Source organism: Dermacentor variabilis, chromosome 5 (assembly GCF_050947875.1).
Source record: "Dermacentor variabilis isolate Ectoservices chromosome 5, ASM5094787v1, whole genome shotgun sequence".
Taxonomy (NCBI): Eukaryota; Metazoa; Arthropoda; class Arachnida; order Ixodida; family Ixodidae; genus Dermacentor; species Dermacentor variabilis.
Window position 1 is genome coordinate 184,713,143 of NC_134572.1, and position 23,779 is coordinate 184,736,921.

General features: G+C 48.3%; 1 protein-coding gene across 3 annotated transcripts in view; it reads right to left on the bottom strand.

Annotated features, from left to right (window-relative positions):
* cnc (NFE2 like bZIP transcription factor cap-n-collar) overlaps window positions 1-23,779 on the bottom strand; it is a 203,297-nt gene that overhangs the window by 123,200 nt on the left and 56,318 nt on the right. The window contains exons 1-3 of one of the 3 annotated variants that reach the window (XM_075693824.1): window positions 17,396-18,342; window positions 4,579-4,704; window positions 2,044-2,140 (exon numbers count right to left, since the gene is read on the bottom strand). In XM_075693824.1, coding sequence (XP_075549939.1) covers window positions 2,044-2,140; window positions 4,579-4,704; window positions 17,396-17,833 — 661 coding nt within the window. In that variant the 5' untranslated portion in view covers window positions 17,834-18,342. Of the gene's footprint in view, window positions 1-2,043; window positions 2,141-4,578; window positions 4,705-17,395; window positions 18,343-23,779 lie in introns of those variants that run through there. The other 2 variants (XM_075693823.1, XM_075693825.1) reach the window with 2 other exon arrangements.

Sequence of the window (23,779 nt, forward strand, 5' to 3'; positions counted from 1 at the left end):
CCCAGCTCTATGCCTGGAGGTTTGCACTGACACTATGGTATGGCCCATCACCACTGCCAGATTGCATCTCTGTTTCGGAAGTGGCGGTATTTTGCCATGTCTACCTGCAATTGCTGTAAGATTTAAGCACATTTCGACTAAAACACACTGCTGCACTGCATTCCTGCTTTCTGCTCTTGTTTCACTAAACTACGAGTGAGAACATAGTCTAGCCAAGTGCAGAGGAAATTTCATACCAATAAAGAACAGTCAAAGTTGGGAACAAAAAGAACCAGGCCTGTATGCAGACAATTCCACAGCCTTTTCACAGAATTCACATGCGAAAGAGATACCGGAGCATATACATGTAAACATAATACAGACTAAAAAGGGAAACCAGCCCCATTTGTGACAGTGCCTATTCTGGACAAGGCAATGCAACTTAAGCAAATGACTCAGGCAGATAACCAGCACTGCAAAACTTTATTTTGCATTCTTTAGTTACTTTATTCTACCTCCTGAGACAATGAACAACAATGACAGTTATTTGGAAAATTAGCACGGAAATATCAAGACATTCTTGAGAATGTTATTGCTCTTAGTGGAGAAACTGATTAATCATGACGTATAATAAAGGAATCCACCCACCGTGTCTCTTGGACCAGCACAATAAATATGAGGTGGCAGAGACAAATAAAATAAAATCAATGAAAGAACACCTGAAGGAAAAGGCAGGCACACTTTTGACCAACCATGTAGGCTCTCTGCTATTACGCAGGAATCGTATTGAGCTCAGGTGTCTGCAAGAGCATTGTGTAGCAAGTAGCCATGTTCACTACACAATGCTCAGTAACATTTGCACAGTCCCTTTAATTAACAGATAGGAAGATGGCAGTGTGCGTTAGAGAGCAAATGTGGGTAGTCGATATTCTGGATGGGATCAAAGTAAGAAGTGGAATTTTGTAGGCCATGTAATGCATAGAACAGGTTATCTACTGGAGTAACAGACTGGGTGCGCAGAGAGGGGATACGAAGGAGACGGCAGCCGAGGATTAGTTAAAACTTCCAAGAGGAGGAAATTTGGCAGCAAGGATGAAATCGGTCAATGCAGGACAGAGATAAACAGAGAATGCCGGAAGAGACTTTTGTCTGGCAGTTAAACATCAAGGGCCACTACAACACTTTTCAAGTGCACTAAGAACACATTCCCAATCTGTCGACAATGTTGCTCGTGAACATGAGACAAATCTTATTCAACTAAACAAAGCAGAGAACCTACAATCTGGTATTACAGATTGCTTCACTTTTTCCTGCATCTGTTGAGTCCCTCAATATTTTTTCTGCCTTATATGACACTATGGCGTCAACTGTGATGTTTTAACATGCTGTAGTATGTACAGTAGCCCATAGGCACCAGCTATTGAGTGATTGCTTATGACCAGGAGCTACTTGAGAGTGAAAACAGGGAAGTCGAGGTTGTTAACGTGTCCTGCCTGTCCTGTCATTAATCCTTTGCCCCTTTCGAACACCAACCCTGAAGGACTGCCACAAGTGCAAAGCAGAAAGAACAAGAAAGGAGCAATAGGCAGGGCATTATTATTGGGGTCGCTCCAGCTGAGAGCAATTGATGAATAGAAAGGGAATGGAGACAGCAAACAGTGAGCTCTTTATAGCTCTGTTATAATCAGTCCCTTTTCAAAAAGTTTTTCAGAAAAATAGTCATCCAAAGACATTGCACTCCTTCCAGCAAGTTGCTCAGGTTTTAAGAAACAAAGGTGTTTCATGACCCCTTTACGCAGGTTGACGATGACAATGCTTATAAAGAGAAATAATGCCACGTATTATAATCTATCCATACAAAACCTCCACTCGGAAAGCTACAAATAATATAATTTATAAATCTTCCTCAGAAAAGAAATAAAGCTCATTTCAGGGCAACTAGAGGTCTGTGAGGATGCTAATCTCATGGTGGAGCTCTGTAGATATGAAGGATGCGTGCAGTGACAGCATGGCTAGGTGTACACTGCAACAATGCCAGCCTGGCCCAACAATGCCGGTTCTCACCTGTTTCCGAGTCTATGCTGTACTGGAAGCCCTCCCAAGGATTGCTGTCCTCATGCATTTCAAGTGGCTCATCTTCATCTTCAGGCACTTCGGTACTCTGCAACAAAGAGTCGCAACAAGTTGCAGGTGATGCAAGTGCTCTCAAATTTAACTCATCATTGTCATCAATAATTTGGTATGATGCAATATCAAGAAAGGCACTCGACTGTAGAAGAAACATTACTGAGATCACTATGCCTAAATTTTTTTTCAACAATGCGACATAAAAATTACACCAACCGCTTGAAAAAACTTTCTTATTGTATAACTTCCTTTAAGACCCCTCTAAACCATGAAAATTACCCCATGGCTTGCTATATAAGCAGGTCTCGCATAATGCAGAAATTACATTGAGGAAAGCCAGTTGATTTCTATCAATATTGGATCAATATTAAAAGCTCATCGTATTTTGATGCACTGCCTGGTGCCCATGTTAAAAAGTAGTTTATTTCATGCGCTGGTAATCAGCAATAAAAAAAATAAATACTCAAAGTGTGCTTTCTTAAAGGCCTGAAGATTCTGTGTACAGTTAAACCTCGTAATGAAGTTGAAAGGGGAGATAGAATTGCTTTATTATATCCGCTGTCACATGTATACTGCAATATGAACCTCTATGAGAATTTGAGGGGGAATTCCACTTAGGTACTTCGTTATATCCAATATGTCCCTATATCCAGTTTTGTTATAACAAAGTTCGACTGTATAAAAAAATAAAGCAGGACTGTGCTGCTGTAAACAACAAGAGTCTAATATCCATAACCTGTCAGTTCACGTTACAGCAGAGCCATCTCTTGTGTGCATTGTACATTTCAATAACATTCGTTTAACTGAAGGGAACGTCATATGGATTGCAGTGTAAGTAGGTAGTACTAACGTCTTTAAACAAGGCTCATGCTTCTAGATAAGAGCACTGACATGCCACCCCATTTGTTGTTTTCTTGCAACTGAACTTTAGCCAAGGCCAGAATTATTTACACAGCCATTTAAACAATCCGGTGTCTGGTTCGTCTGTGTCCGAACAATATCAACTATTGGTGGTTGACATGTAAAGCTTCTCGCTAGCCCTTGATGCGTACAACAATGTGGATCCAGTACTGCAGGGTGGTAACTAGTGATAACTGTCCCAATCATGAAAGCTTTGAAGATATACCAGTGAAGTGCACTAATTCAAAAAGAAGAAAGAAAGAACAGACAGCTATGTTTAATCAATAAATTTCTGTTTGCTAATGTTCAGTAAACAGCCCCTGGTTATTTTTTTTATATTCGTGTAGATAAATAAAGGTTTGTCTGATCAAATCCAGTATTTAACTTTAGTTCAGGCTTTTTAAAGTGCACATGCTTTGTGAGGTCAATTGTAGAAGAGCAACTCATACGATGTATACGGTGGGAAAAGTGGTGCTTTCATAACAACTGTCCAGTGCAAAAATAATTGGATGTGAATGCCCACAGACTCTATTCTTTTACGTGTCATACCCTTGCACATTGAAGTAAACAGGTTTGACAGTTCAGCGCTTTTCTGCATGAACGTGCATAGTCACATGAATGGTAGACGTGTGTACCCATTTGATGGAATCATTTGAGGCCAAATATGTCCAAACATAGGAGCGTTTCTTTTTCCTTCTTTCAAAGCTATTCAAGAATTTTAATTGGCAAATGCTCTTTCAGTTAAGGCACAATATTCTTGAGTGTAACCTTGAATTTTCAAAGCCCACATGCACTACAATGCCTTCATTCATGGCAACTTCAGAGCAGAAGAAAAATGAACTACAGCTACACTTAATTCTATAAGGATGACACATAAAAATACCTTAAGGAAATGCTTATTCATCGAAATGTCCAAAGCACATCGAGAATGAGAGCATACAATGATAAGAAAGAAAAATATTTTGCTTTCTCAGAAACAGACCAGACAGAAATGCAAAAGCAAAGCTAATTCACATTTCCTGTCAGATGTGACACAGATGTGTGCATTTAGTTAATTATACATTACTTGCGTGATACCCCTGCAGTCAAGGACTTTGCATCGGTCTGCCTCCTCTGACCGTGCTTTGAAGAGAAAGTGGCATGCAAAACTAGTTCTCCTTTGTCCTTCGTGCCTGCTTTAATCCAACAAATGACACTTGCTACCTATCATTCGGTGTTGTCAGAAGGCGTTTAGCCATAAGCTCCGTACTCAAAACTGAAACTCGGCGAAAAAAGGCTGTTTTTAGGGATTGTTGGCATCAATCATTCACATAGGATTAACGCTGCACTGGTGTCTCACTTCAGTGCGGTTGCCATTTTCAATTAGCAACAAGTGATAGAGGACAATATACGATTGATCCGTGCTGTCTACCAGATTTTCATCAATGGCTTTCCTGAATTTGTTCAAACTTCCGCTTTTGCTTACCAAAAGCCTGTCACTATATGCCTTAAATCTGGACAACAATAACCACTAAACATTTACACTGCACCTTTACAATTTAAATGCATGTTTTCATGTAGCAAGTTACTTACATCAAAATGTGGTGGCTTGACAGCTTCCTTGCTGCTGCTTTCAGAAGCCATATGGTAGTCAAAGGCATCCCTTGAAACACCAAGATCTTCATCTTGCTTCCAGAGGATCTCAATGAGATCCATATCCTGCGAGATTCAAAAAGCAAGAAAGTCAACAAGAAGCAACTCAACTTCCTTAAGAGCTGTCCAGCACATGCCATCATGCATCAATATTTCTGGATTCAGGTGTAAGCATAATTGCGCACAAAGCAAATTGAACTTGCAAGGAAAATAAAACATAAATAACAAGCAATGCATCGCAGCTTGTGCCAAATCTCCATGTTAAACAGACACTAAAGGAAAATATAAAGTCGGGCTAAATTGAATGATCAGGCTTCTGTAATAATGAATTCGTCAGTCACTGTGAGAACAGAATGAGAATATTACAAAAATTAAAAAGCAGACTGGTGCCCTCTGTTGTGGCGTCAGCCCTAGCCAATTCACAGAGTGGCAGAGAGGGAGGACACGCAGTGATTATGTCAACTTGTACATTTTGGCAGGGGCAGTTAAAATCGGAGAGCAGGAGGAGCACTTTCGGCAACTATTTTCTACACAACAAAGTGATATACTGATACACCACAGAAAACAATCCTAGACTTTCTAGGTGAATAATATATCGCTCCAGCTTGACTTAATATTTTTTTTTTGTGTCCCATTAAACATATCATTTTAACATGCACACCTTAAATTAAGATTGAAAAAGATTTCCAAGAAACTAGTGCAAAGGAAAAGTCTGATGGCATTATGATCTCAATGGATGATATGCAATATTTCATGAGGCAATCTTGCTTGCCTTAGCCAAGTAAGCTGCACTCTCCCTAGCACTGTTAAAGCTGAGATATGTGTTTCGAACTATTGGTTGGTGCAAGGAACGGAGGGCAGCAGGAATGATGTCAACAGCTCGCAACTTAATTAAGATTCAAACCCAAGGTCTGCCACCTTGATTAGGTCAAAGAAGTGTGCAGCAAAGTGCACTTGCAGGTTTTACACATCATGTGAGATTTGTGACTTTCAAGTGGCTCCAACTAAAAATTAACTTTATTTTCCTAACATTTCAGAACCAACTCTGCTTGTTCTTCAGGGGGGATCACGACGGAGGTGTCGAGGCTTGTATTTCTTGCAGCTGATAAGGTGAATGAATACTTGTACTCTGCAAGTACAAGGAAACTGAATAAGCTAAGGCCAGCAAATATTCAAACCATCCTTATTTTCCATAGCAAAAAAGGTTTTTAAGCTGTCACAAGTTCTGCTCTTACAATTATTCACTAGGGGGACTTTTTAAGTGCATACACATGTAATCTGCTGAGGTGGGTCTTTCATGCAATGTTTGTGCATCAAAGAGCAAAGAGTATCAAGCGCAAGGCTTCAACTACACTGAAAGTTCCTTTTAATTATTTGTATTTATTTGCTCATACTAATTAATTTCTTATGCAATTGGTTGCACTGCTTTTTTTCTACGTGTAAATTATAAAACGTCATGAATTGTTCATTCATCTTTCCAGCATCTGCTGCCACCTGCAGATCCATTAATAGACAACATATGACTGCTCCTTTCTGTAAAGCCACAAAGAGCATCAAGGCATCTAAATAAACAAGTAAACAAACAGACAGATTGCATTATTGCACTAAGAGGCTCTTCAGAAAAATAATATACTGCTCGATCTACAATATACTTTGTATCCAGATTTTAATGTAATCTAGCCATAATTGCACATCTATAAGGTACTTGGAACAATGTTCATGGGCTGCCGAGAATGCATGCTGCAGAGAACCTAACAAGTCAGCATGCTTACACTTCTATAAGTTATCAAAGGCAATGCAGCACAATACAGTTAACATGCCTTCAGGTCTTTGCTAAGTAATTATCATAGGCCGTCACGCACAAGGTTCAAAGTAGTAGTCTGAAGGGATTGGTCTTGTGAAATGTACACAACTTTCAGATGGAAATGAATAGTCAAACTAAAGGAACAAGTGCTTATACAAATATTAAATTTATATCTCCAAGCTTCAACACATTTTCTCAATGCTCAATGTCTGTTGTAAAAGGCAATGCCAAATATCTTAGCTACAGAAATGCCATAGGTTAAGCAGCTCTACGCAAAAATGTCGCTACTGTGTATTTAAGAGGACTGTTTAGAAGCGCTGATATAGCGGCACATGCGTATTTGCTGGAGACACGATACACGGATGCATTGTTCGGAACCCAGAATCGAACATCCAAGGGCACGTGACGTCACACTCACGCGGTGCTGCCCATCCGACAACAAAAGGCGATACGAGATGGCGCGCGGCACAAGTCCGTCGATCACGTGGTCCACCACGTGACACTTGGTCGACGCCATGGTTATCCGCGAGCGCGATAGAAGGTATCGCCACCAGTGAACACGGGCACGGCCTCGCAGAGGCGCAACATCAGCCCGTTCGAAAGGAAGCCGGACGATGCGCGCAGTCCCAAACCGTCAGGCTCGCAAAGACACACGGCACTGCAGTCTCACACCGTACACGACGACCCCGCACGCGCATGTCTATAGCTCACGGCGCCTGCGTATCGCGCACGGCGATTCAAGTCTTCCCGCGGCAGCGCAGCTTGGAAGGCGAGCGACGACGCGCGGCGCATCCTGGCAGCGCTTCCACGTCGAGCATCGTTGCTGCGCGTCGGACGCCAGAAGGAGTCTTGACCTGGAAACGCACGGCGTTTCGAAAGAGCTCCGACCCGGGGCGCGCACGAGCGGCACTGCAAAACGCCGGTGGGCTAACGACGAGCGATCAGGGCCGCGGCTTCCGAAGACCGGGCGGAGGCTGGGGCGCCGGTTTCCACCTCGGGCAGCAAAAGCGCGCGCCTCTGGGCGCGGGTCCAAGCCGAGCCGCGGTCACACGGCTTCCAGGGAAAAAAGAACCGCCGGCTGCGTAGCGCGCGTTGCCCAAGCGAAGGAACGGCGCTTCGCGCGCCCTCGACCAGGTGCTGAACTCCGGGAGCAAGGGCGACGCGAAAAACAACCGCCCCTCGCGATGTGTCAAAGCTGCACCGCACAGCTGAGTGCCTCAAAATAAGAGCGCACCGCGGAGCCCTCGAAACGCTCATCGCAGGTCAAAGACACACGCGGGCCCCCCGAAATCGCGGGACTCCGGGCAGATCGAGACCCAAAGCCCGAGCCTCTCGGAACGAGTTCCCAGAAGAATATCTTGGCCACAGCGCAGCGTTGTGGCAACATCCACGCGCGATCGAGGCAGCAATGTCCCGGCGGTGCGTTGGCAGCCGAGCCTCGTTGGGTGCCGGTCCAAAATTAAGATCCCAGGTTCACTGTAACGAGCCGGCCTGCGCCGTTCTGCTCCCGTCGGGGCCGACCGGACGGGCCGATTGCTGCATCGCGCGGATGAGTTGGTTTCGCTACGCAATTTTTTGCGTCGGCCGCACGTGCGTGTTGTCGGCCGCGCGGGTGGCGGCGGGTTTGTTCACTCGGCCCGCGTGAGTCAAGGCCAGACCCCTTTCTGGGCCCGGGACACACTGGCCGCGGGGGAGGGGCTTCGCGCGATGACGTGTCGTGGCACGGCTGATACCCGTCGGCGACGAGGCTCGGCCCGTGCCATCGGAGACAACCCGGCTCCGCCCGCCGATGGCCTCTGCCCACGTTCGGCAGCGAAATCGACGAGCGCAAGGTTCGCAGCCAAGGACGCCGCAACGGTCTTTGTTCCCGCGCCAGCTGCGCCCCGCCAAGCGCCTACGCGGGTGCACTCCGCGAAACGACAGCGGAATTTTGGCAGCGTCCTGCAGGCCAACGATATATCCCGCCGCCGAGCGAGTTCGTCCACGCGCGGGCGAACCACCTCCAAAGACTCGCGAGGCCCAGTTGCCGCCAGCGGTTGCTGACACAATGCAACCAGTACGGGCACTGCGAAGGCAAAAGCAGCTTTGGCAACACGAAAACGAACCAGTTCCTATTCTGTTTCTGCACGGTTAGATTTGGAAACATTCCGCAGGCGCTGTTTGCGTGTTCTTGCGCCCATCATGGGTCACCAAGTGGGCCACGTATGGCTCGTTGAGGGATCTCATCCAGCTCGAAAAATAAGCAGAGCCTCATCCCGGCCGCCTAATATTTGCAGGCCCACTCGTTCCCACAGAGAGCAGGAACTGCACGATGTGCGAGTGGGCGATACGCGGTGTCGCACGCACTGAGCGATGATAACCACGCAGGCCCGGCTCCCGACAAGATAGCGCGCTAATCTCGGCCGCCAAGGGCGTGCGCCGAGAGACGGCTGCTCGATCCCTCGCCGGGGGGCATCCGCCTGGCGGGCGCTGCAGCAGATTTTTACCCGCAGCCACTCCGTGTCCGCAGCAAACGAGACACGCCGCGAGGCGGAGATCTCTGCGCACGAAATAAAAAATGACGTCCCTAACGCACGCGTTGGAATGTAAGTGTAAGCGAAGCTTTCTTCAAGCGTTTCCCTGTGTGCTTTAAATGCGACACGCACAAGTTACCACTGTCTTTACTGGCATCTCGCGCACCGCGTTATCCCATGCAATGACCCACGCCGTTCGCAGGCTACTCCGCAATGCAAACTGCAGTTCTTGCGACCGCACAGTGCGAGACGTCGAAGCAGCGGTGTATGTCACGACGCTCATCGAGAGATGAATGGCGAGAAGTGCCTGCGGAAGCTTGGTTCGCCCGTCTCACTCGCGCACCTGCAGCGCACGCATATGCTGCACGACGCATGTGACGTTCACCTCAAAGAACAGGATTACGCGAAGCTATTGCAATCTGTTCATAGCGCTCCGTGATGGGCCGAGGATTAGAGGGACAGCACTAATAAATAATATAATAATAATATTTGGGGTTTTACGTGCCAAAACCACTTTCTGATTATGAGGCACGCCGCAGTGGAGGACTCCGGAAATTTTGACCACCTGGGGTTCTTTAACGTGCACCTAAATCTAAGCACACGGGTGTTTTCGCATTTCGCCCCCATCGAAATGCGGCCGCCGTGGCCGGGATTCGATCCCGCGACCTCGTGCTCAGCAGCCCAACACCATAGCCACTGAGCAACCATGGCGGGTGCACTAATAAATAGGCTGAGCTGTGCACCAAAAGATGATTTTTTTTTTTTTTTTTTATCACTATGGGAGGATTGGTAAGCCAGAAAGACCAGAGACGAGTGGCGACGCCACCTTAACGTTTTTCGCGCCAGTTCGTCGTAACGTCATAGATATTGACGACATCTATTCGGCCATATAGTCGTTTACTATCGACAAATACGAAATCCACTGTATTGCTAGAGTCAAACAGCGAACGACAAGTTTCAGTAATTCTTTACAGGTCCACAGCAGCTCAAATACGAAAAAAAGAAGACATTTGACATTCGTGACGTCACACTGAAGTATACCGGCGCGAACTTCAAGAAAATCAAATGTTGGCCTTTACTTTCTCTTCTAATAACTAACCTATTACCGTGAAATTAGCGACAATGGAGCCCTGAAAGCATACTTTATCATGTAAACTAATTCGGTTCTTTCTTTAGCTTTCCACTTTAACGACATCCCTGGGAGAGGCCAACAGTGGATGAAACATTAGTCAGGCACGTACCCAGGATGTTTTTTTTTTTCAAGGGGGGGGGGGGTACTTTACTAGTACAAATGTGAATAACGTCCGCCATTCCCCATAAAAACGCATAAACCCACAAAAGAGAAATAAAATAAACTGTATTTTACAGGTAGGCCTGTGCGATACACCTCTCCTTTACTTGGCAAACAAGGAACTACGTCAAATGGACTTGCGCAGGAAAAACAATGCCAAGAACAAGTAAATAAGCCAAAATGTTAAATACAATACAACTTTAAAAAAATACAGCAGTTGGCAACCAAGGCACACAAACCGTGCGGAGTTGTGTTACTTCACCAGCTAATCACAGAGGTAAACAAAATCGCCATGCGGCCTTTTCAATATGGCGCCGTACTTGATACCTCCGGAGCGTGTGCTGTTCTTGAAGAGTCTTTTCATCGGCGGATGCAATGAGGTGTGCAACAGACATGGACAAAGTGTATGGAGTCTGAGGATTTCACTCTTCAAAAGTCTACGGTGCCGTTCATTTCACTGCTGAACCCGTTTTACTCATGCAACTTCACTGCCAACTGAAGTGAAACTTGACAATAAATAGTGCAGCAAAGCAAGCATGTTATTTCAGTTCAATAAAGAATTAAGATTTGGCCATTTTACTATAATAGGCGAGGCAAAAGGTATAAAGTTACGCGCTAATAATTTTATTTTAGTGGTTACCGCCCTAATTGGGTAAGAGGAAAAACTTAAAGTACGAATTATTTGCAGCCTCGCGGAGGGGGAGGAGGGGGAGGAACAGTGGCTGGAGGTTATGAGGGCGTGGGTGGGGCTTCACTGCAGACTTAATTTGTATCCGACTATAGTAGCGTTTTTTTTAATTAGCTCTGGAAGAATTATAGAGAAATATATATTTGCGGTACAATCAGAGTTCTTTTGGATCCCTCGTTTATGCTCTACGAAGTGCCACAACCGACTCGTATTCTTATTCGGGAGGCCACGATGCGTGGCTGCCAGTCCCGTACAACCGCGTAGGGCACAGCACGCTCCGATTCTAAACGCACTACGCCCACCGCGGAAGGTTGCACAAACACCTACATAAGCACAGCAGAGAAGTGGCTACGTTAGGCGGCTCGAATGATAACTCTAGAAGCGTCATTCAGAACACACGGAACTGTTCTTCACTTCCTTTTTCTGTTCTACTTACTTTTTAAATAAGAAGATGTTAATCCATAAGTATTTTCATAAACAACGGTTAAATTTCTTGATTTTCGCTTTTCGTTCCTGTTTATCTGTTGCCTTGGCTCTTTCCCTTAGCAGATGACCCCATTTCTCAACTCCTTGCGACTCTTGTTTCCAGTTTGCAATTTTGCAGGAAAGGTGCTTTAGGGAAATTAGGGAAAACCAGACGAGTTAACGGGTGACCGTCATATTGCCAATGAGTTTAAGGGGTATTGCAGGGTTTGATGATGGGTGCTCTCTCGTATTATCTTATTTTCCGCCTTATCTAACCCATATTCCGGGTATATGGTTCCGAGAATCTGTCAGCGTCGCGGCTAGCCGTCAATCGAGGAAATGATGAAGCAAAAGGAAAAGTTAAACGCAATTGGCGTTTTCTCTGGCCGCAACTTGTTCCACGTGCATACAGACCACCTGGCCATAAACCGAATTTCTTTCTTGGTCCCTGGATAGACCTCAGGCTCTGCCCAGGCGGCGCTGCGGAAAAACCCGTCACCAGCGCCCCTATCGGAGCCTTGGCGCGAACTGAGTAGTGCAAGGAGAGCTGTCCGCAAGCGAAGGTGCATAGGCCACAATGGACCCCTCTCTTTCGTTTGTGTTTGTTGCACGGTTTCCTAAAAATCAAGGACCTGGAAAGCTTCTCCCGCCCATCCACGCTTCGGAAAGGAAACTCAGCAGAGCGAAGTACGTGTACAATATAAAATAAAGTCTCGAGTGTTATTTCGGCGTGCTGCAACTCGCAAGTACAGAGAGCATCAGGTTTGTCTGTATGCATATCAGCATAAAAATCTAAGCATTTCAAATTGGTTCATATTGAATATGTCCTGAACACAAGACTTAAGTATCTCCTATATTTTTATGTATTTTATCGTAATGTTTTGTCTCGCAATTATTTAGAGAGAGTATCCTTTCATAACTTTTGCAGGGCAGCAAACAGAAAACGTTTTCCAAGGCAGCAAGCAGCGTGAGATCATACCGAAAGAAGCTTCCTACAGTGCCTACGCGCTACATCTTTCTTTCTCGCAGGGGCTACAGCATCGCTCATACCTTAATTTGAACTTTTCGCAGACGCTTCGAGCAACAAGCGCGCACAAATAAATGTAAATACACGCGACATTTTTTTTTTTTCTTTACACACGTGCGTTACTTCGCAATTACTCGTCCAGTGCTCCTACAGCAACTTCATTGCTCACATTTGAAAAACGCAGTCGAGCAGGCTCAGCACATTGCGAAGCGTGCTTGTATCGGCGCAGGACGTACAAAATACCGAAAGCAGAAATGAGCTCGCGATACAACGATGCTCTAGAACATGATTTTGAATTCATAAACGAACCAAAATGTTTGGTTAAGCTGACCTGCCAAATCTCTATGTTCCACTTGTTGAGTCAAGCGGAGGCGGACGTCTGTTAAAAGGTGGAGATATCGATGGCACATAAGCAGGATAATTCGCAACGTTGTTTTTTCTGTTACCAACGAAGTGGCGGCTGCAGATTCTTGAGTTTTCGCTTGGTTACCACGGTCCTCCGTCAGGGCTACGCAACACAATTATAGAAGAACAAAATTGTCGCACTTTCTCGTGTGAGCCGATGTGTTGTGGGGAATGCAAGTAATCCGATTACCCAACAGGTTGAACGGCCCGTATCCAGCGCTCTCGCCTTTCCCCTTCATACGATCGCGATGGAAATCGGTAAAACTGAACGTTGTTATTCCGTCCTTCACGTTCATGGCACAACAGTAGCGGCGATTGCGGCGTTTCTTCGTAGCGCGCGGAGCTATCGCGGTTGCCGTCGTTTCCGCCATCAGTCTGAAAAGTGAGCCAGCAAGCGCTTTATGGCACTTCGGCGGCGCGTCAGACTAGCGTAGAAATTCTTAATTCTCTGTCTGGGTGTTAAATGCGCAAAACACTCGCGATATGGACCAAAATCCAGTTAAATTGTTGTTTCGCCGTCGCTAGCTGCATAGGCAACTTAGCAAGGGAGTCGGGCTTCGCACTACTCAATTACTGCCTCTTCGCACCGGCAGGCGGCGTTACGCGTCTTGCAAAACTCCAGAGTCTGACGTCCTAAACAAAGAAAGTTGAACTAATGAAGCAACAGCGATGCGCGTGACCGTTGAAGAGACGGTGGCAACTGAATTCATCTCGAGTAAATCGCGTGGGCACCGAATCGATGAGGAAACTGGCCTTCACACCCCAGGAGATGCCGATAACAACCGCCATCGAAAAAGAGTGAAAAATGCAGCAAAATGTTGACTGCCGAATAGCTGTCAAGTTTCAACATTGATTTCGCGGCGCTTTAGGAATGTGTGTGAGAAGTGGTGGTTTGAGCGGGGAGGGGGTATGCATTTTAATTTCGGTGGGGGCCCGGACCTCCTCTTGGGTACGTTCCTGACATTAGTACAACGTTAAATGAACCAATTTATGTGCGAAACGTCTAGTCGTTCGTCTTTTAGCCTTCTCTAGCTTTATGTAGTCGTTGTCTGCATTTTCACGCAACTCTGCCATAAACGAATCAAGCAGCGCTCGCCGCCAGCTGGCGGGTTTCCGAAACGTCTGCACGCTGAAACCTAGAATACGGGAAGAGCGAAGCAATACGCTTCCATCCGCCAACGCTGTACAGGTTCTGCACGAAATATGAAAAAAAAGAAAGAGTCGAATTGTTTTCCCCAATTTAGGTGATACTTCTTCAAGGCCACCTATAGGTGACTTGATCCGAACTTTCGCTACTCAACAGTTGGCCGCATCTAATGCGTAGAACTTCTAGAATCTCTAGACGACATACGGACGCAAGTGTGACAGCTGCAGACAAACGGCCCACGTATGGCCGCACAGGACGAGTTTAATCGAGCGACGGCACATTACGCACCGAGGCCGCCTGCTACCCTGGGCTGACCAGACGGCGTCGACTTCTGGCCAAGGGGTTTTGACACCGCCTTTTGTTTCGCGGATTCAGACCGCCGCGGTGGTGGCCTGAGGGCGTTCTGCTGCCGAGCTGGAGGTCGCGGGTGCGATTCCCGGCGGCCGCATTCGGACAAGGGCCGGGCGATAAATCGAATACTTAAATCGCGATTGATCGGTTCGGTTCACACAAGCAAAATCAGACAGGCGTCCCAGTTTTGTTTGCGCTAGGTAAGGAAAGGGACGACAGACCGAACGGCTAGAGCCGCCCGTGGGCCGCTGCATGCACGTCTGTAACAGTCAGAGAAGAGAAAAAAATCCACTTTCTGCGGCGCCTGCTATTGCGTGGACGTTCAAAAGAGGGCCGGCGACGAAGCTGGACTTACGATTGCGTCGGTTTAATATGCTAGATGTGTCCACTCATGCAATACGTATGCAATGTTGAAGGAAATTGCCAAATGTAGCGCACTTGTTTAAAGTTGCGATCTTAAGCTCACGTACGGAAATGCACATCACCAATTTGCCGATCGATTAAAAGGTTCCGATTAATTGGGTTAAATTTGCCAACCGACGGCCAGCCCCAGTCGGAATGCGAACACGCTCGCGTGTCGTGCTACGGGCGCACAACCGCAGGTGATTTAATCCGGGAATCCCCGACGACATAACTGCACAGCTTAATGCTTGCAAAGTATACTGTCTGGAGACTTAAACGCTCAACAGTGGTGCGCGCTGCAGCATCACAACCGACGCACTGCGGTCTGCGCGGCAGACATCTCGATGCGGGCGGTGGCACTTCACGCAGCGCGCGACAAACAAGTGCGCTCATTTCGACGCTGTCACGCGGGCAGGAAAAGTGCACCGCGCGTCAGGTGCGGCGGAAAGCAGCTGCTTCCTGCGCATTTTTTCGCGCTCGTCACACGAGGCGCCGCTTTTCCTCTTAGGCCTAAGCCCGTCTCCTTTATCCCGCGCACGGGTTTTTCACACGAGAACTGCCAAGAGGAAGAAGCTCCAGCGAGCTAGACGAAACGCACTCAAGGAACCCGAAAAGCTATCTCCGCCTCATTCTTTTGCGGGAAGATTGGGGGCATCGCAAGGGCGCGTCTCGACCGAGCAGAAACTCTCCTAATGCACGCACGGACTGGCGACGTGTCCTTGCAACGCGCTACTGGTCGCGCTCCTCGGCACAACGAACAGAGCCTCGTTTGCAAACGTGATTCGCGTTGTGACGACTTCTGTCTGCAACTATTCGACTGCTATGCTCCAGAGAACAAAGCGAAGGCGGCAGAAGCCGCACTGTGGTTAAGGCCGACAAAATTGTAGGCGCGCAGTGAAAGGACACGGTGAAACTACTCGAACGGCCCCAGTTATGTGGCAAGTCGGCTGCGCGGCATAGAATGGCCACACAGTCGTTCAAAGACGAAATCCGTGCGCACGAACAAACGAGAGTGAGTGCCCAGTGCTTTGTGCGACAGCGGTCGCCGGAAACTCGGTCTTTACTCAAGAGTACACTGCCCGGTTCGCGGGAAAAAAAAAAAAAAAAGCGCGCCAGCGAGTGAGGAGGAGGAGGCGCGTTGCCAATGCCACCGTGTCGGGTCGCACGCGTCCCCATCAACGCGAAAGCTCCAGAAAAACTCGGTCGCACGAGCCCTGCGTCATCGTGCGCAGCGGATTGCTTCTGGACGCGTCAGAGAAACATCGCACTTCCTCCGCGATTCGTTTTCCTTATCTTGCGTCAGCCGAACTCGTGAGGGCCGAGCACAAAGCTCGCCGCGGTGTTTTTGCTCGACGCGCGGTGTCGTCTCCTGACAAATGCGTGTAAAAGCCCGCAACACTGATTTCGCAGCGATGACAGACGCCTCAATGGACTGTGCGTCCCTCTCTCGCTAACGGCGAGCGCACTTGTCCGCACACCACACCACATGGCTACAAGTATAATACACCTGTAAAACGAAACATAAAAATGACAGAGAGGGAGAGAGAAAATCAATGTATATCATTTTTTTTTTTTTTACCATTTGCGGCCGCGAGGGTTGCATCACTCAACAAACCCGTTATGTGTACGACGAGTTCCAGTAGGTGGGACAAAGCAACACCCTCTTGCCTAGTCTAGAGGGTGTTGGACAAAGGCGCATATATGAAAGGCGGCTCGAGTGGACAATCAATGGAGTAGGCGAATTCAGAACAATACTGGTTGTTCTTACACAAAGCATTTTTTACCCACTTAATTTTGACCTCTGTCTCTGCGTGTGTCTGTCAAACTACTTAGAGTAAGCCCTAGTGTACATCCTTGCCATTTTCAAAGAATATTGCGCGAGCATCGACCGGACAGCCTGTTAGCGACTGTGTGGCGGCGAGGGGCACTCTTGAAAATCAACAGCGCAGCAGAATACATTCCAACTCCTGCATATACGGTCGGCGATCCCGCCGCCCCTCACCGCTACAGTGTCTTACGGCAGTAGACGTAACCCTCCGCACAGAAATAACTGCGCGTTACTGACGTGTGCGAGCGGCGAATAAAAGCTGCCAAGGATGTCCTGAAATGTACGCTCTGTCATCACCTGTGCATCAAAAGTGCACACCAGCACGCCATCTGCAAATCAAGAGGTGTTCTTCACCTGATGCATGCAGCGTAATTTTGGGTCAAGCGAGCGTAATTTGAAACAATGACGCGTTGCTGTGAGTCGAGCTGCACGTCAGTTTTCGTAGGCACGTGACAAGAGCGACCGGGTGTGGGAAAGCGCGGCTGCTCCAGCACCACGCGTCACTGTTACTACGGGCCATATTACAGAGGAAAACAAATACGCAGGGCTGTGGGGGGAGAGAGCGGTCTTCAAGGCTTGCCTCCCCCTCATCGCTCGTAGGAGGAAGCGCATCGCACCTGAAGAGGCCGTTCCCTTGGGCGCGACCGCGACGGGCAAACTCGTTTTTTCGTTTAATTTTTTTTTCTTTTCTGTACGTGTTCTCGATAGAGCACTTGCGTTTACTGAGCAAGTCATGACGGTGTTTATTTCGAGGGTAACATAAACACGAGAGCTGAAAACGTACGCGTCGCTGCACAAGCACGACAATGGGATCGTGTCTCCCACGCATTATTTACCTCTTGGGTCAGGTTACTGCTCGCGCCGGATGCCTCGCTCGGAGAGTCGGCACGCTGCTCGTTCTCAGACGCGGCGGCAGCCACTTCGTTCGAAATCCTCGTTGGCGGCGGGCCCGGGTCCTCGGCCAGGTAGGCGAACACCCGCGTTCGAACACGCCGTAGCAGCGACGGAATTCCCAGTTCGTACAGCTCGGCGAACACGGGGTTCGCGTCGAAGGCATCGATGCTCTTGGGGTGAACGAACAGCGGAGGTGTAAGGCTTTGAGTGTGCGTGAATGCCGACTGGACCCCGACACGCACGCTGCGGACGAGGTCGGACCGCCGGTTCACGCGGACAGGGTTCGAGTCCGGGTTGGAACCGAGCTGCAGAAGGCTCACCGCGAGCAGCAGTTGCAGAATAGTGGACCGCACTCCGCTGCACTTTTTGAAGTTCATCATGACGATCGCTGACACTTCACGCACTCAAGAATCACACTGATGATGCGTCGCGAGCGCGTCCAGAGGCGGATCTCAGCCGACGCTGTTTACGTGGGACGCCGGTCAGAATCTTATCACAGACGACAGCACAAACCAAGCGCGGTTCGGTCTCAGGCAGGACGATCGTCGTAACTCGATGCAGCGTCTCGCAGCCGCCAGACTTCAGTGTAGACGTTATGAGCCCGTAGGCACACAAACGGGGCCGCAGTTCGGCATGCTGCGCCCACCTTCATCGCCGCCTCTTTTGCTTCCACCGAGGTATCAGGCAACGCCTCGGACGCATAGCGGCAGGTTCTCGGTCAGGAATCGCGCACCACAGTAGTCTCACAGTGCAGAAATCCCGGTCCCGTAACAACGCGTGTCGTTCGAAGTGTAAAAAACGCCGGCCGCGAAGTCCACAAAGAAGCTTGGATAGGCGAACCGAGCGGACAATGAGCAATCGGCATCGGGTTTGCACAGCGCACGCTGGAGCCGCCAGTGTCGCCTCTTGCTCAAACTTCCCGTACGTCACGTCCGAGGTGAAAGCCTCCTCGAAACGTGACGTCATGACCTCACGCGGCCGGCGCGCGCGTCCTTGCGGCTCCAGCTTTGCTTTTTGTTTCTCGACGCTCTTTCGCTGTTTTGCCGCTGGCTGTTGAGCGTTTCGCAACGCTCGCCGTCTTGCATTTAAAGGGATCATAAATACCCAGAACGATGTTTTCGAGTCTACATTTAGAAGCTTGTTGCTATGTTTGATAGAAGGGGCTTTCTCGACATTTCTGCACGCTGCCAGCTTCTTACCCTAGTTTTGTTATCCTTGAGATCGTACTTATCGTCAGAAATTGTTTGTTTTGGTGATTGGGCGCAGGGAAGCAGCAAGGCGACCCTGCAACCTTGTATTAGAGTGCATAAAACGTCCGCCAAGCGTAACCACATCTGTCACTAGCAGTAAAGCACGTAATCAAGTTTATTTCTTGATGGGGTTACGACAAAGATAAGCTTTCAACGCTTTGATAAACTGATCATCTTAATTTTTCCGTCTTGCGCTACGTCAAAATACACGCTGAGCTCTTGTGACAGGCACACGACTCTCATGTGGGAAATAAATATATTTTCCTTCTTCCTTTGTAACGCGATGAGTTTATTCGTCGTCACCAAGGTCACGAAAATACAAAAGAGCGTGACTATAGCCTTATAATGCTGCAGCCAATTACGCGCACCCATTGCCGTGACGTCACGGCAGAGGTAAACCTCATTCAATGGGCTTCTCTCGGGGCGGCGGCAAAGGACAGTTCTGTGTGGTTGGTGGACACAGCTCGTATTGAATTGCGGATAATGACCATAACTAAGTACGTAATTTTCCGTCATACTGAGCTGCGCACATGGGTAAAATAAAGATTCCTGTGTCCGCGGGTAGTTCATTCGTATTGTTGCTTTTCTTCCTAGAAATAAACTGCGGCAATGTATGCGACTTACTCGTGTCTCTTTCTTTTTTTAGAAGCCACTTGTTCATAATAACGGGTACGCAGCTCCACATAATGCTGTGTTGCACAATGACCTCAGTATTGTGACAATTAATTTGAATTTCCCTGCTACTAAACTACTATCTTGCATATGACCGCTGATCTTTGTGTAGATCGTCAACTACAGCACCTTGTTACTTATTTAAAGATATATATTACTGGGGTACGTGGAAAGTAGAAACAGGCATATCAATTTTGTTAAAGATTAATTAAATGCTAGGATATTACGTGCCAGAACGACGATATGATTAGGAGGGAGTCCGGGTTAATTTTGACCACTTGGGGTTCTTTAATGTGCAGCCAATGCATGGCACACGGTCTTTTTTTTTTTATTTCGCCCCCATGGAAATGCGTCGGGATTTGATACCGCGCACTCGGGCTCATTTATACCATCTTGTGCGCGCATGGCTGCGACGTCAAGTTGCCCAACGAGCAAGAACATTTTCTTTAAACATAAATTGGCACCTGCAGCATTCGCAAGAGCACAAGTGTTGGTATGACATTCTGTATGCGTTGACTGCGTTAATTCGTTAACACCTCGTGACCTTTATATACCGTTCCCGTTGGCTACTTCGCTCCTCCGCTCAGCGCCATGTCGTTGGTTTTATCCCCAGCCGCGGTGGCAGCATCCTGGCGAAGACGGAATGAAAAAACAAATTAAACAAGAGAAGATAATACTAAAAATAATAATAAACAACTACAGATCGTACGCACTGTAGGAATTGATGTAAGCGAAGCTTTCTGTGCTGTTCACGTTCATTGACGATATTTGGCGGTCATGTTAACGGCCTGCAGAAGTCGTAATGCGATGTTAAATGTTACCGTGCATGCGCCGCTAATTGTGTGCGCCTGCGTAGTACACATAGCACACAGCGAGACGTTTTTGCTCGAGGCATTGTCGTGCGAAATTGCTCGTAGCCTGCGAGAAAGTCAGCACTGTCATTCCCTCAAACGGGCGTATTGCCGTCTTGATGCTGCGGAGCTTTAGTGCGGCTTTGCGTCAGCACGCCCTGCGTCAGTAGTGCATGAACAAACTTGCACGGTGTTTATTTTTCAGAAAGAGCAGGAACGTGCAACATAATACCTTGGATACAACAATGTTACAGTTTGTACGCGGCAGCTGCCATGTCTAGCAGTAGCGTTTCTTTTATTTAGGAGACCACAAACGAAGCCGTGCTTTCTCGCGCCGCTTTTTCTTTTTTTCTCCCGCGATCCTCCCATGTATGGAAGCTGCCACGAGCCAAAAGTTGGCCGTGTACGCATTCTTTGTTTCCACTTTCTAGCACTCTATCTCCCCTCTGAGGGCAAAGGTAAGCGCTGCAGCTTCTGCAACGCTTTTGCCTGGGGCTCACGCGCAATCGTCCAGAGGCCATTGTGTCGATGGCTAGCGAGTTCCAGATGGCACTGTGACAACGATAGAGAGCTCCAGAGGGCATTGCCGCGGCGCCTCCGTAGTTCTCCCTAGAGAGGGCTCACAGGCGCCTCTCCCGCGTCTCTACAGCGTAGTACACGTTCTCGATCAGCCCCCGACGCGGAGCGTGTAAAGAGAGCAGCAGCAGCAGTGGAAGAGTTGAGGGAGGAGGCAAAGAGAAACCTTCCCTTAAAAAAAAAAGGGGGGGGGGGGCAGGTATTGCTCGAAGGGCGAAGCATGTGAACGCGATAGCAAGTTGCGCCGAAGCTGTTCCAAGAATACGCGGGGGCGACATGTCGGGTCGGCACAGCACGTGCGGTAACTTGTGCTGCGCAGGAGAAACGAGGAGCGCTGAGCGAGACGAGAGAAGCCGGCGGCCATTGTAGCTGCAAATGTGTCCGTTCCGCTCGCACCACTGCAGTGTGCACCACGGCCATGGGCGTAGATTGTTGTTTTTCGGGGAGGACACACTTGACCGGGTACGGTGAGTTAGAGACAGAAGGGGGGGCACGTTCCCGGTGTGCCACCCCCTGGCTATACGGCACTGGTGTGCCCACGGAAACGCTACTGTTGCTGCGCACGATGCTCATGCGAGCAGCCAGGGTGGCTCTGCTGCAGAACCCTCAGAGGGAGGGTGCGTCCACTTCGGTGCAGCCAGACGCACTGGGCGTCTCTGCACGTAACTTTCTGTAGCTACGAAGGGAAATATTTGAAACAGAACAGCGCTTTATACCACACTGTGCTTTATACGAAGGGAAAGCCCCGCATGCAATGCGCGCTCACATGAGGGCGCTGCCGAAAAGAGTCCCGCGTTTCAACTCACGTGCGATTGGGCTGGGGAAGAGAAAACATAAACACCCCATTAGGAACAGTTGAATAAGACAGCACACTACTGAGTGTAGACGTTTACTTATTTCGCGGCTTTTCCCTTCCCCGTCTGGGGATACGCGAGACCGTCGCACATGGAAGCTGCGTCAATTCAGCGTCCGTTACGAGCAACCAGAGGCTCAAACGCTGCCGGACTACTTGGCGCGGTAGCACACGTGCAGCAGGCACGCGCCCGCGCTTTCGCCGTTGATGCCGGGCCAGCACGACGGTGGCGCGCGAACGTACCTCGAGTGTTCCTGCAATTGCTGTTGCAATAAAACACTCGCGTCTTTCAATTAAGCAACTCCAGAGGACAGGTTAATCCGGAGCCCTTTACTACGCTGTCTCCCGTATAGCCCAGGTGTTGCTTTGGGATCCTATTTATTTATTTGTTTTAACAGGTACACAAGCAATACATTAAAAATGGATAAGTTCATTGGCATCAGTTCTCTCACTTTGTTCCTTTCTTCTTGTTCTTTAGATGCAGGAACGTGGGTAGGTAGGCTATGTCTGAGCCGGCAATCCATTAAACCGTTCCATCGTGTCATATTGTTCGTGAAAAGAAATGCTTTAAAATGTTAGTTCTTGCACCGAGTGGAGTTTACGGCAGGTGACAAGACTTGTGGACAACTTTCTCTATTGTTTTTCTTTTTGCTTTCTAGCGGGAAGAGAAACTCGGATTCCTGAGCGTTGCGCCACTCTTGCGAAGCTCGAACCGCACTCACGGGTTGCGCGCGTTACATAATCGTGGGACGACTCTGGAAACTACTGTGACAAACAACGGCGGCAGCGACACTAAACAAAAACAACGTGTGACCAAATGTTCGAGCGCACATGCGCGGACTGAACATCCGAGCATAAAGGGCAACTACGGCGATTTTTTCCATGTCCCCTGACGCTAATAAAATGTCGAGTATATGTTCTCTTTTGTACTCCGATTATCTGTGTCAAACGATACGACTGCGAGTCGTATAGCTTTTCTGAAAATGAATTTTAAAGATTGGTTGCGTGTTCCCGACTCACGAGCAGGAACGTATGGCATTTCAGATTGCGTTTGTGACTGCCGAGGTAACGTCGCCACCCCGCCCAGATGTGACGAAGCTGGCTCCTTTTTCTACGAGACGACGGCCGACTATCATCGTTTTGACAGACGTGATAGCCGGTGCTTCACTCGCCGCAGCACGATGCGTTGAATTCGGGGCGCGGCAACGTAACTGCACTAGGTTCAGTTTTCAAACTCCTGTGTCTGTGTGGACCATAGGTCGGTGCACTCACTCATTCGCACTCATTTCAAAGGCGTGAGTGCCAGTGAGTGTGAGTGGAGGTGAGCGCAGGTGAGTGCGAGCGAGTGTCAGTGAGTCTGAGGGGAAGTGGGAGCGAGCGAGTGCCAGTGAGCGTGAGTGTGAGGAGGAGTGTGAACGTGAGTGTGAATGACGGTATGCATGTGAGTAAGTGCTCGTGAGATTAGTAGACGTGAGTACGAAGGCGAGTGTGTGAGCGTGAGTAGACGTGAGTATTAACGTGGGTGAGTATATCACAGCTGGTACAACAATTGAAGACGTTTAAAGTTCCACTTAAGAGTGGAACGCGATAGCGCAAACGTGCTACGTTCGCATCGGAAATCATAGGAGGGTGTTATTGGCGGGACCCTATCGAAGAGGAAGTGGACGCAGCATCGAAGGCACGTGCATACGCCGCGTCCGAACTTCTTCATATAAAACCCCGTTTAAGAGCGTACGCACCATGGACCGAGAGTGACTGAATTCACACGCGCACACAAAAAAAGAAAAAAAAAAAAAAAGACTGGCTGGATGGGTTAACGTGCTGGTCTGGCAACCTATAGTTCCTGGGGTCGAAGCCCCGGCCCGCAATTTTATTTTCAGGTTATCGTCTATTTATTTATTGCCTTTATCGGTAATTTTCGTTCACGGCCAACAGATGACGACAACGCCGACACCGGATTTTTCTGTGACTCCACGAGAAACAAAAACAAATAGCCATCTTCACGACTCAGGCTGACGAGCACGTCACTGGAACTCGACTAAGTACTTTTCCGGTGATCGTAGGCATAGCAAGAGAGAGGACTACCTGTGGGGGGGGGGGGGGGGGGGGGATTTTAAATTTTTT